This window comes from Atractosteus spatula, chromosome 1, assembly GCF_055471065.1.
Source record: "Atractosteus spatula isolate fAtrSpa1 chromosome 1, fAtrSpa1.hap1, whole genome shotgun sequence".
NCBI classification, from domain to species: domain Eukaryota; kingdom Metazoa; phylum Chordata; class Actinopteri; order Semionotiformes; family Lepisosteidae; genus Atractosteus; species Atractosteus spatula.
In genome coordinates this window covers 10,554,991-10,569,304 of record NC_142706.1, presented here as the reverse complement: position 1 = coordinate 10,569,304, position 14,314 = coordinate 10,554,991, and the positions used below count along the sequence as shown (strand labels likewise).

The following is a 14,314-nucleotide window of genomic DNA, read 5'->3' as shown; positions in this document are numbered from 1 at the left end:
GACACAGTGGATAGAAACCTGTTCTGAATTTGTTTTAATGACTGGGAGATATACAATACAGTGTGCACTCTGTATATTATCGTAAGTTGACCAGCTTTTGTCCTGTTATAGATAATTATGTCTCCAGTGTTGTCCAAACCTCTTCCCACATCTCCTCTGTTATCCCTACATTCAACTCGTTCTCCCAGATTCTCCTCAGGCCCTGAGAACTGGCATTAGAGTACTTGTCCAGTATATCATAAAATAACTCATGGAGCTGTGCCATTTTGTGAGCAAGACCTGAGAAAGAATCTGTACTTAATGAAGTTTTTTTCCTTTACAAAGTCCCCCATCATCAAACAAATTACTACAATTAACAATCCCTCTTGACATCTACAGTGGATGTCAAGTGGATATACAGTGGATTCTACAGAATCCATAATGCCTGGCAAGAAGTCAGGGTTGCCAGAAATAGTGCAGGAGCAACACATTTTGTAAAAGGCATTTTGATTGTGAGGATTCAGTATTAATCCAATCTGAGGCTGGATGATTGTGTATCCAGTCACCTATACTTAGCTGAATAGTATTGCATAGAATGCGAGAGAATATAATGGGAATCATTTGAATAGGATAAAGAAACCGAAGTAGGACATTTGTATTTAGCCAGGATTTGGGGAGTGCATCATTCAAGGTCCTGCCTAATTCTTTCAAAGAGGGCAATGCAGTTAGCCTTAAACATTAACATCTGACTAAATCTGGATGTGTCAAATATACCTAAATAAACAAATCCTGAAGGTGACTAAATACAATACAACTGGAGGGGGGTTATTAGTTATCATGTTACCATCATTAGTTGTAATTAGTTGCAACATGTTCTGCAACTACATTGTAGCAGGCTAATTAGTGGCTCGGCATCAGATTTAGCAGTTTTTTTTTATTGCCAGAGAAGGTACCAGACAGATTAATTAAATTGGGTTTTGACAGAAATAAGAGAACATTGTCTGAGTCAAATGTGATTTTATGCTGTTTCATGTTTATACTGTATCTAGGCCAGATATGGCAGAATCCCTCCTGATTGCTTCAGCCAATGGCTCTACTGCTAATGGTTCTAATGGTTCTGTTGCTATTGCTAATGTAAACAAGGGCAGCGATAACAGAGAGCAGTAGTGAGCTTTGATTGTAAGATTCAAGGTTTTTCGCCTCTTACTGACCACATAAGCCATAATCTTGCACACTTGCACAGGCCTTGGTAAGTTTGCAGACAAAAATGACTTAAGCTCTGAAGAGATATACAGAAGTAAAATTATGATCTTTGTACTGTGGGATTAAGTCTCCAAAGTCTAGATTGTACTGAAGGGCTCTGAAGTCTTATGGTGAGATACCCTGCTGCATGGTCTGATATAATTATGTTTCCAATCGAGCTAGTGACAACAGAGTGTAGCATCTTTTTTGTAGTAAAAAAATAATCAATTCTTGTGTGGCATTTATGAGGATTAGGAAAGAAGGTCTACAAGCTCTGCGGGCTACTGTAGAGCTCTGCATACATAAGGAGTTACAGTATGAAAATGCTGAAAAGGAAAAATAATGGTCGAGGCTTTTCTCTGGAGCTAAAGAAAATGTAGATATAATTATACACGAAACAACGCTTTGAGGAACATCAATTTACATTCTACTATATAATCTATAGATTAGAGAGAAAGAACAGAAAATGGATGAAATAAACATAAAACCCATGATTATCATACTCTTTAACGGTAGGGTAACACACAGGTACTGTAGATTTACAGACAGACCTGTCAGGCAGAAGTTATCTGAGTAAATTGGGTAAGTAGAGCAGCACTATGCTAGCAAATCGATTAATTCAATAGCTATAGCATGACTGTCATAGTTTTGCTGGTCATAGTTTGGAGGTGTACAGTACCTCTACCAACTAAAAGCCAAATGGAGCAGTAGTGTGACTCAGTGTTTAGGGTTCAGGACATGTAACTGGAAGGCTGTGGGTTCAAGTCCCAAGTGTAGAACGGTTCTTTTACGTTTGAGCCAGGTAATTTACTCAAATTGCTCCAGTAAAACACCCAGCTGTATAAGTGGATGCAGATGTAAGTTGCTTTCAATAAATGTGTCAGCCAAATATGTCGATTATTGCGTTAATGACAATTATTTTGTTGTAAAGCAGATACTTGAAGCTCCTTCATACAAGTGAGCAATCTCTCACAGAGTTCTTCCAGCTGCAGAAAGGAATTCAATCTATTTATTACACACTTGGTTCGAAAGGGCTTTAAATGAAGCCATATTTGGGTTAACAGATATTCTGGCTGCTGCCATGTATACAGAGACTTGTGCCTCAGTCCTCTGTAAGAAGAGCATAGATAGACATTTTTCAGTTCCAGCCCCAATGTTCAGAGGCCATTTTGGCTGCAGCACCTTAGCTGCACAGAGCAGTTGAATAATGTCTTAGTTACCCAAGTGTACATGGAAGGTTTGGAGATGTTTCTAAGTCTTCCTTTAGCCCAATAAGTTAAGGAAATGACTCAGGGTATCTGCCAACTGCAAATACATACAGTTCCCCAGGAGGACAGTCTGTTATTTTTAAACTGCTGGATAAACAGAGCTGAATCATTGATAGAGGAGATGCGGACAGTGGATGATCAGTTAGTTAGTACTGGCTATTTTCCTCGGTTTAACTGTCATGTTCTTATGTCTTTCCAGCAATACACAAAAATTTACTGTGTTGCTGACAGTGTCTGTAGAATATATGCAGGGTATTTAAAAAGTTTTGTAACTGAGGTATATAGAAACTTGTAAAGGTGAATTTCACACCAAAAGTAGAAAGAAGGAACAGCATTTCAGCTGTTCAGGTGTGAAGAAGCATGGGGGATTCTTAACTGAGTTACTTTGTAGTGAGAGCAAGCTAACACAGCTCCCTACTCAAACTGATGTACCGCATTTGTCAATGTAATCAACCTTCTTTTCAATGCAGGTCAAGACACTTAGGAAGTTTGTCCATCAAACTAAAGCACTTCCTGAATAATAAAACTATTGTGGTTGCTTTAATCACACCTGAATGAGATTCTTCAGCATTTCATAATCCTAAAACTGTGCGTCCATGCAGCACAAAGTTCAGATGTAGGAAAGCTAAGCTTTTTGAATTTCCCTTTAAATGCAGGGTTTAGAATGGGAAAATAACTTGCTTTGTCAAATAAGAATTTAAAAATTACAGATTTAGGGTTTTTTAAAGGGAACCTTAATCCAGATTCTCAAGTCTTTACAACACCCAAATGCCACAAGAAAATGTTTCTCGGTAGCAGTGCTTCGCAGACTGAGTAGAAGGGACAGGACCAGGCATTGTGTCAGATTTGCTGCAGAATCAGAAGAGATCGTGATTAAAAAGCGTGGATCGGAAGCTTTTAACTTTTTCCAAAATTTAACCACATACTGTATTAAACTACATTCATTAAAAAAAGCTAAAATTTCACATTGAAATGTTAGTAAAAAGTGAAGTCAAATATTTATCATTAGGTCTGTATTTTTGTGTGAAATAAATGTTATTTACTGCAAGATTAGTGCTATTTTAAAATCATTTGATGTGCTGCAAAAAGTTTGGAATTTTAAAAGTATGCTGTGAAAAAGTTGAACATTGAAAAAGCTGAACCCTACACTATATGTCCTGGTATTGAGAGACCACAGTTCAGTTAATATTCTTAGGTGCTTCTGTTATTTGTTATTCTGTTATTTGTAGTCATTTGAAGTGCACTTGGAAAGATAGTCTGCAAAGTAACAGATGGCACTTGTTTTAAAATAAATAAACAAAAACTATAAAACATTGATATCTTCAATGAGGGACATTGACCTAAAAGAAAGAAAAAAAATATGTTTTGAGCTGGTGCTGCTTTAACAGCTTACTCACATTTGAGAAACGACAAACAATGTGATTTCTGCTGTTTGACTCGATATGTGTCGAACTGCTTTTTAAGAAAATGGGACAGGAGATTCAGGGGTTTGTCTTCATTTTCCAACTCCATCAGTTTAACAATAACCAGCTTCCACCAAAAACAGGGTGATGACACTGCTCTGTCCCCAACAATCCCAGTCACAGAGACCAGCAGCTTTGTACTGTAGTACTGTGCTATATTCTGTTTAGTATATGCTATATTACTATGCATCACCACAGTATACTATACAGTATATAGAGTACAAAGGAACAAGTAATAGGTTTATTCCATGCTGAAAAAAAGAAGAAAGAGAACACTTCAGGTTGACACCTGAAGAAGGCTCCACGGCCGAAACGTTGTGTTCTCTTTCTTCTTTTTTTCAGCATGGAATAAACCTATTACTTGTTCCTTTGCAGCCTACGCATGCTGACGCAGCTACCCACCTGAACTAGTATATAGAGTATATGTATATTATAGTATCAAATACAAGTCGTATAGCACTATACTATAAAGACTATATATTAGCTCATGTACAGTAGTACATACACAGGGATAAAAGCAGAGACAAGCATCTGCATTGCATCTCTTTCCCTTGGGATATTTATCCCCTACCAAGGGCAAAATACAGACCATCTGGGCTGCAGTTCCCTTCTCAGTAAACAAATGCAGCTTCATTGGAAAACCCAGGGGGATGACTTCTACAGCGAAGGGAGACTTTGTTTATTGTTTTAAATTAACAGCACTGAGTTGCCTCGAATCTATTTGCCTGCAGGGCCCTGATACTTACCCTGGCTATGCGGCAGACCAGTGTGCTCTGCGGCCGTGGCTATTAGTGCTGTTTTCTTCTTCAGTGTTAGAGGTAAACAGGACTGGCATCCAGTCGACTCTCAGGCGCCAGTGAACGTTTTTCCCTTGTAGCACTCCAAGAGCCAGGCAGAAGAATTAACATGTTTTACCTGTGAGTATTCACTGACTCTGCACAGTGTCTGCTATTCATGAAGTAAAAGGATGAAATAAGACTACAAAATAAAGAGCTGGAATAGGAGTGCCTGGGGCATTACTTTCAAAATGTTCTAATAAAACATGAGTATTAATCATCAGTAAAAAAAGTGATACTCTTACAAGTCAAGGGTGTGATAAAATTCCTAAAAGGGGATCTTATCAAATCATAATAAAAGCTTAGACATTTTACCCCTTAAGGTCAGGGATTACCGAGCATTATATGGCACATGTGTTCTTTTATTCTTCAGATTAGCTCGATAATAAAGTAATGAAAAGGCTCAAACTTTCTTAAGACAAAGATTTATTAATAATACAGTTAATTAACGCACCAGTTAGTTACAATTAACACAGTAAGTTTCAAAGCCATACTGTCTGTAGACATTGAAAGTCCAGTTTGCTACGCTTTTATTCTAAAGGCACAAACCACCTTAAGAGTCTACAGAGAAAACCTGTGTCCAAGTTAATTGGGTCCTGCACAGAACCAAGTCTCTCTCTCTAAACAGATGCTCACAAAATATATGAGAACCATTTTTTCCTATTCTACACGTATTCATTCAAAGGAATCACTAAAATGGAAGAGACATTTTTAGCCTGCAAATCCTGCAGTGAGGGAAATAATAATTTCCAAACAAACGAAAAGACAGAAATTGCCCTTCTGTAATAAATCTCTGAGCTTGGAATTCTTTCAGCCCTCAGACTACCTGGCCAAAATTTGTTTCAAGTCTATAATTTCTCCCTCTCACGGCACAAACGTTTGAAGAAATGGAGGATGATGGATGAAAAAGTGTCTTCTTTGCTTCTGTTCTCCTCTTCCTTGCCTTGTTGGCATGTCTGTTCTAATATTTATGCTATGGTCCATTCCTGTGGAGACTGCCTTAATGACCTCAGTAGGAATGGCCTACTGGCCTGGCCTGGTCACTGTTACAAATTGCAGTCTCAGTGATTTAACAGTTATGTTGTTTAATTTATTGGGACTCAGATTTGATCACCTGAGCCTTCCTGCATGTTTAAGTGCCTCATGACCTAAGGACAGCTATGTTAATACATCAACGCACTATCCTTTGTTCCAGACCTTCAGAATAAGGCAATCAATCTGTGAAGAGCAAGCAAGTTTATTCCATTTGAAACTCAGCTGCCCCCTCCACTCAGTCTCAAAAACATGCACTGTAGCAGATTTTGAATTCCCTTTTGACTATGTACATGTACTGTATGTGAAAACCTTGTTCTGGAAATTCCTCTCTGGCTGAAGAGTGGTATTGTACTGGAATTGCACAGTTATCTGCAGTTGACGATAAAGAAAATGTTATGCATTACATGATCATCTACAATAATTCTCATCAGGTTATTTTCTGGTTGACAGAATATATATACCCATTTGTTGTAAAACGGTCTACTTTTTTGAAGCAGTATTAACCTCTCTTTTGGATTCTATCATATTGAATGAATGGGCTCACCCAATTGACAATGCTTTATACATCTTTTACCAAGCTCTTGCTACATTTGCACGGTCAGTGATCATAATTATGCTATCTTTTAGGTGAATCATATTGTCTTTTAATTTCAATTATCCCATTCTCTTCTATCCTTATTACTCAGTGAAGGAATGATTTAAAATTCATCACATGGAGTTCTCTGATATATTTGGGTCCTGGAATGTGAGGAATCTTTATAAGCTGACTAAAATAGGAGAAATGGCCTAAGGTTGATGGCTGAACAGCTGTCCCCAAAGCTCCCCAATCAACTGGCTGAATTCATCTGAACCCATCACTCAGAGAGATGGATGACCATGTTCCTTCTTTACTCCTGCTCTTCTCCTCTTCCTTGCCTTGTTGGCTTGTCTGTTCTAATATTTATGCTGTTGTCCATTCCTATGGAGATCGTCTTAATGACCTCAGTAGGAATGGCCTGGTCACTGTTGCATATTGCCATCTCAGTGATGTGGGTAATACATACTGTACAAGTGCTCACATCATTTTGTAAGCGGGGAAGCACACTGTCATTGATCTGTTGCATCCTACTTTGAAGTGGTTTTGGTGTCAGCACAAAGGGTAATGAAAAAGAATGTGCAATCAATCTGACATTTAACCAGTTGTCTCAGTTAAGACGTGATGCACAGCTGTAAGACTCCCCTGGCGCAGGTCCCAATAGATTCCAGTCATGGTGAATCATGTGTCTGCAGACAAAGTCATGGCAGTTCATAGTTCTACCACCTTTGTTCACTTACGTATACCTCACACCGAGGTAAGAAATGAGCCCCAGGGGATCGTCACTGTTTCCCATAAATTATGCTTCACTGACGCCCCAAGGGAGTGTGGAGGTGTGCTGAGCAGGTAAACTTCAAAAGGAAGATTCAGGGAAAATGAATATCTAGGGGCTTCCACCATCTTCCAGACAGATGTGACACAAATGGGATGTGACTTATCCATTAATGTCTCAAACAGTGCTGATGGCAGAGCTTTGTTTTGAGGGATACCTCTAAATAATCTCCTTGGTGATGGTCCGAAGCTTGGTTTAGCTGCTTTCCTCACACCTGTGAATTATATGTGCTGTCTGGGTCAAGTAGAGACACCCAGTGAGTTGGCACCAGGATGGTTCTTGACACTTACAGTACTAATGCGATACTTAAGTTTACTCGAATTGTCAGGGAGTGATTAGGTGCATATGCTTATGTTTAATAAAGTTGTTCATAGCAGATTGAGCTATTTGCAGTTAAACGGGCTTCTTAAAAACAAGGATGAAGTCATAAGCTATAATGTTATACTTTGAGAGGACATTTTTAACATTCTAAAGTTCAGAGATTCAGTGTATTCAGGAGGTGGTTAATACATGTACTGTAAGTGCTCACATGGACTCAGAAGAACGTGGTAAGGATTTTAGTTCTTTGCACACGTGTTGAGAAAACTCTGCACTAGTTTTGCAGCTCCATCATCAGGCTATGTGCAGCCAAACAGCAGTTCATGCCCACACACATTCACTAAGACACTGGTACTATGGTACCACCCTGCTAAGCACTACATTCAGTAGCTCAATAGGAGGGCACCTCCCAGTTGTAGTCTCTTGTATTCAACAGCAACTCTAATAACAGTACATGAGAACTAGACATACAAACACCAGAGCAACAGCACAATAAACAGACACCAATTACAGTGATAGTCGGCATGCCCTTATGCAAATCACTGCCAAAATCCCATGGTGTCACTGTCTGTATATTGGCTGTCTCAGAATGAGAGGTTTAAATGTGTTAGCATTCTGATTACGTCAGTATTATACTAAGTTAAACTTTTGAACTGGCATGTGCATCTTGTAAAATAAAACATTTAATTAAAAAAATAGGTTTTAACTTCACACATCACTACAAAGTGCAATTTGCCAGTTTATGCTATGAGTTTATGGGGATTATCTGTCACTGCATAATTAGTGTACGGTATATATTGGGTAAAAGATTATAAACAACAGTCTTGGTGGAAGTGATGGTGACTGCTTTTTGTGACAGTAATGAATTTACAACTGCACTGTTTTGCCTTCACTTCAGACAACTCAGAGATAACATAGTTCTGTGTTTTTCTTCCACACATAGCTTGTTTTCCAAACATGCTCTGCAGTGGAACATAAATTAATTTGAATGTTTATTTCAAATCTAAATAAAGAGCAATGTGTGCAGTTAGGCCCTGGATTAGAACCAATATGTAAGTTATCCATTCATGTGCACAGCACAGACAAAATGCCAAATTATTCCATCACTACAGACTTCTCTGGGGTAAATTTGAATGATCTTGAGAAATCTGGTTAAATGGAATCACTGTTACAATAATGTTTACTCTGTGCTACCTATTGCATCTTTAGTTTTTCTGAGAACAGGAATGAATACTTTTAGAAGCAACATTCCTTGCTGTGCTGGTATGCAAATAATATTCTTTTCAAGGTGAAAACATTTTTTAGCATGACCCAAAGTTCTGAAACAATAGCTACCAAAAACACTTGTGAGAATAATACAGTGATGAATCTCTTTTTTTTATCTCTGGCTTTTTTTTTAATTATTGTTTCAGTCAATGAATGCTTGCCATTCCTTGTTTTAAAAGAAGCATTTAGACACTGTACCTATCAGGACTGTTTCAAAGGCAAATTACTGTAGCACCCATACATTGAACTGTTGATCTTTGAACGCATCTGATCTTTTTCAGTACCAGCTACTGAGGGTCTACTTACCATAATGGATTTAATTGCGTAGTCCAATCTTACTTTTGAGGCCATAACATTAGTTGCCCATTTTTTGATTATATGCATTGTGAACCTCATCAGTATTCACATTAATTCTTCCATAGAGCTTAGCTTGAAACGTCATCATGACCTGTGTTACAAAAACTGTTAGAGGCCTACACAGGCCTCTACACAGAATACATCTCTAGTGTATTTACTGTAGCAGAACAATTCTTAATTACTTTTTATCGCTTTCATGTTACATATGACTCTTTTAGCTGATGTTGTGTCATGTGGTAACTCATGCTACATCTGAGCTACATAAAAAATACATTGCCCACCTGTGTAGCACAAGCAGTCAAACTGCTCTTTATTTTTTTACAATTAGCAAAATGTGTTCAAATGTCATTAACAAGGTAAAGATTAAATGTGATTAAAAAATACCCTATACTACATACACCATCCTAGATATACTGTACTGTAGTACCTCCTAATTCAAGTGCAAACCCTATGCATTAATAAGAGTTTAAGATTATTTAATATTTCGTTCCCAGGTACTTTGTAATGTTTTTAGGGAACTCACACACAAAGGCAGTGAAAGCAAAGGGCAGTTTCCTCAGGGGGAATCACAGCCCAGTGAGTCATACTTTAAATATCTTTTTTACCTTTAATGCAGGTGGTAGCTATACAGAATTCACAGTGCTGAAGCCCAAGCTTCACCTTTTAGACAAAAAGCAAAGATGCAATTTTTCTTTTTCTCCAAATGGGTCTCTTTTCTCTTCATATTGAATAGTCAAATTACTTAAGAGACTACTTAGATCAGTAGTTTTTTTTTTTACATCACTAAATTAAAATTTAGCACACAAAAGCTACTGAAAGAATGCCATAAATTCTGCAAAATACAAGAGCCACAGTAGATTAATAATAAATACTTCCATGGTGATAAAATGTTAGGCCAGTTGTAGGCAATAATCATATAATTAGTCCTAGTGAATTCCTAATAACCACATACTGTAGTGAAAACAGTAAAACAGTGGCAGGAAAGTAATCTGTGTAGTAATGAAACCAATAATCAAATGGCATTCTTTAGCCTTTAGGTCATGTCTTTGACACCGTTAAGAGAATCTCATTAAGGAAGAGACAGAGAACTAAGTGGATTTTCAAGCTGATTGAGAAATAAGCCTTTTATCTCAGTCACCAGTTAAATTCCACCACAGAATGTGGTGATGATCTATGTGCCATGACTACTGCTGGGGTGCTTTTAGGTCAGTGGGATTCTGTTCTATCCATAATGACAATTGATTAGCATTCCTTAGCAGTCTGATATTTGAATGGGATAGAAACTCTTCTCCAAGGCGGGATTATGTCCTACATCTTACTGTTCAGAGATACGTACTGTATGTGGACAGACACAAGGGGTTCTTCATTCATAAATGCAAGATTGGAGCTACAGCCACTGCAGATGTAGCTAAAAGGCTAGCATGAAGTGTACTTTTTCTGATGCCTACATTTCTGTTCAAGGATTGCTGGGTTTTGCGCTGTTCATAGAGGTGTTTTCTGTTTTAAAACAAAGTCTGAAGAAAATCTTTCATTTGGTATTATTTCCACATACTGGAGGAAAGGATCAGTTGAGATCGTTTTTTTAAGTACTGCCCATACCGCTTTCTAGTTTTTAGGTAATTTTCTTCTAGATTTAAACAAAACAGATGAAAAGAAGTTTCAGGATAAGTCATGTCAGGATAATAGTTTCAAGCAGTGCATATATGTCTTGAAGATAGTAGCAGCTGACAAATATATTAAGTTTCCATGCGTAACACCTCCATAGAGGATACAGAGAGAATATAACGTACGTTTGTTTCGTTGTTCTCTGCTGTGACCTCATTAAAAGTCGTACTTTAAAATATATAGGATACTGCCAGAAACCCTATAGCACGTCTCCGCTCCATTCTCAAAGCGGAGTTTTTGGCAGTGCTGTACTAAATGCTTTTTCATGTGCACAAGCTGCTTTTCAAAAGACACAGACAGGAACTCAGCTGATGGTCAATGAATGATGAATCTCTGCTGTTATAGCACCAGTGTGGGGAAAAGGAAGTGTCAGGATCAGGTCAGGAAATTTGGGCACCCTTATGCAGACTCTGCTGAAAGGCAAAACAGGGTGAGCCTCCTATAACAATAAAGACAGGTATACACACTGGAAGGAAGATTTTTTTTTTTTACTTTTGGCAGATGTGGCTAGTCTTTAATGTGATAAATGAGGCAGCATGAACCAGCGTTTGAAGTGTCGTATTCGGAGAAAGGGAAGCTGGCTGTACACTGAGTCTGTGTCTAAAAGGCTTGTCTGTACCACTTACACTCTCTTTCTCTGACTAATCTTCAGATGGTACTGTGAGGGCAAAGAGCTGCACAATTCGCCAGACATTCAGATCTCTCAGGATGTGGATCTTCACACGTTAGTCATCACTGAAGCTTTTGAGGACGACACCGGGCGCTACACTTGTGTGGCTTCAAACTCTTTTGGATCAGATAATACATCAGCTGAAGTTTATATTGAAGGTATGTGGTTCTGTTTCTCTTTCTGGTCGTGTTTGCTCTTCATTTTTTACATTACTTGTTAGTATACAGATGTATTTTCCTTTTCAGTAGCAACTCTTTTAAATATGTTTTTCAGAGGTATAATTCTCTGAATGTGTATGCAGTGCACATTTCAAAAGTATTATATATACTGTATGGCATATCCTGGGATTTTTTTAAAGCTATGAGGTAAAAGGTGAATAGGAAGAGATGCAGAGTATTGTCTGCAACTCCTATCTAAAAGTAAAAATCATACTTGTTAAAGTTAATAATCATCAATGCAGACAATCTTATGACTTTGTTATTCTTTAAATTCTAATGCAGTTCCTCTTGTTCTTTTATCAACTACTATGGTTGTTGGAGTTGGGTTCTCTCAGGGGTCATATAAACATATTCAATGAATGTTACAAGAATTCTCCAGATGATCTGATAGCAAATAATAAATCAAGATCATGCAATGAAATTTACTGTTGCAGAATATATTCTTGTTGATAAAGGCCTGCATTACAAGAGCAAAGGTCTGACTCTCAAGTGTATACTGTACATAAGCAGGTAGATATGCCACCTGTTGACTGTGTTTTTGAACTGTATTTTACTTTTATGCTAACTATTTGACACTGATTTCTCCTCTAAGTTTGTTGTGGGCATTCATCCCAGAAAGTGGTGTTAAGGGTTTTGTGGGAATTTGATTTTAAAAGTTACAGAATATCAGTCTGTTTAATTTAGTTCCCAGTGTGTATCTGGTGTAGTGGTGTACTGTACTGTACAGGACTGGAAAGGCCTCATATTGAAAATCCTTCCTGCTCTATGTTGCTTCTTTAACTTTCTAATATAAATGCCTTTTCATTATTTAAAAAAAAAATCTGTAATACAAGAGGAACATCATGTCTTTAGAAAATTAAATTGAAAACAAACCAAATATTCTCTTCTTAAATGGAACCCATGCAGGAAAGCAGCATGTTCCAAGACTAAACTAGTCAGAGATAATCGAATTACTGTCAAAAACACAATTACAAAAACTGCATCTTGCTTTAATTAGTTTTAAGGCTTTAGTTTGGGTAGTCAAGTAGAATTTTTTTTTCCCAAGAGAACTTTTCTTTCATTACTCTCCTGCTTTCCTCTCCCGCTCCATGGGTGTAGGGGCATCGTCCTCCGATTCAGAAGGGGAAGGATCCACACTGAACGCCCACGCAGGAGGAATGCCGCAGTACGTGTGTCTCAGCCCAGCGCCAGCCCGTGCCACTGCTCGGTCTTTCACAGAGCAGCTCATGCTAACATGGCTGTCAAAGGACGTTTGCAAGCAGTTGTCATTGAGCTAAGCCTCAATTTCTTATTTCTCTCTAATCCGTTGTTTTGGTTAGAACACGATAGGTCTCTAACCTGGTGCTTGTTGCTACAGTATATACATTACACCCCAGTCCCATCTCTGATATTTCTATGACTACTCTTTTTTGCTCTGTTAATTTTTTAGTCTCTTTTCCTTTTACCATCTTACTTTGGTAGCAATGACAGGTCTTCTAATGTTCTTATTAATTGCTTAACAGGCTATTCAAAAAGATGCAGACATTATAAACTCTGAGATTAGATTCGTTTACCATCAAACACTCTATTTAATGCCGTTACTCGCTGGAGGTTTGGGCCTCAAAGAAACAAAGAATTCTGATTGTTTTTATTAGGTGGCGTGCAAAGAAGGTCTGAGCCTCTGTAATCCGTGTCATTTTAGGGCGCAGAAAAAAACCACGTCTGTGTCTCTCACAATCGGCTCTCCCACAGCCAAGAGTCCAGAGGTTCCTCCACATCGCTCGACCCTCATCCAGCCTCTCTCTGCTCCTGCCCAGCGGGTAACGACTGCTCCTGCGGGCTTACATGACATACGGCGACTATCAAAAGTATTCACCCTCCCTGGACTTTATGGAATGTATCTGGGATTTTTTTCAGCGTTGATCAACACAGAACACTCTGTAATGTCAAATTGGAAACAGAATTCTACAGATCCTCCTAAATTAATTATAAATACAAAACAGAAAATAAGTGATTGCAGAAGCATTCACTCCCCCCCCCCACCTTGAGTCAATATTTGGTAGAGGCAGGTTTGGCAGAAATTACAGCAATGAGGCGTCTTGGATAAGTTTCTACCAGCCTCGCACATTTGGAGAACACAGGTTTTTGCCCATTCGTCTTTGCGAATTTGCTCAAACTCCCTCAGGTTCATTTGGCGGTCCAACGCTTGGCTAGCAGGCAGCCAGGCAACCATAAAACAGACAACTTTGACACAACTGTCTTCCCATTCAGACCTTTACTTTCAAGCAGCAGGTCGTTTCTGTACAAGATTTCAGAGCAAAGGAGCACAAGCCCCATACTTTGTACTCGTACAAATCACACCCATTTTCTGCACATTGTCTGGCTCTTTTGACACCATTAATAAATACGTCTTAACAGGCAATGCGTATTCAAGGCTCATGGGAAGGCCTTGGAACATTTAATTCTGTTTCTCTCTAGTTGAATAACAGCGGTGATGAGGAAACCCAGGAAACCCCTTCGGTATGGCCTCTGTGGAAGTGACAATATTTAATGTGTGGGGGAAGTGGCTGGTGTATTCTGCCCACATTAATGCTTAATCAGGATCCATGAAG

The 14,314-nt window shown here is 38.4% G+C and overlaps 1 protein-coding gene across 4 annotated transcripts in view; it reads left to right on the top strand.

Moving 5' to 3' along the window:
• The window catches only part of palld (palladin, cytoskeletal associated protein), a 129,404-nt gene that overhangs the window by 43,975 nt on the left and 71,115 nt on the right, over positions 1-14,314 (top strand). For all 4 annotated transcript variants that reach the window (XM_088922252.1, XM_088922244.1, XM_088922228.1 and 1 more), the window contains exons 3-5: positions 11,488-11,663; positions 12,822-12,888; positions 13,405-13,522. In XM_088922252.1, coding sequence (XP_088778378.1) covers positions 11,488-11,663; positions 12,822-12,888; positions 13,405-13,522 — 361 coding nt within the window. The remainder of the gene's footprint in view (positions 1-11,487; positions 11,664-12,821; positions 12,889-13,404; positions 13,523-14,314) is intronic.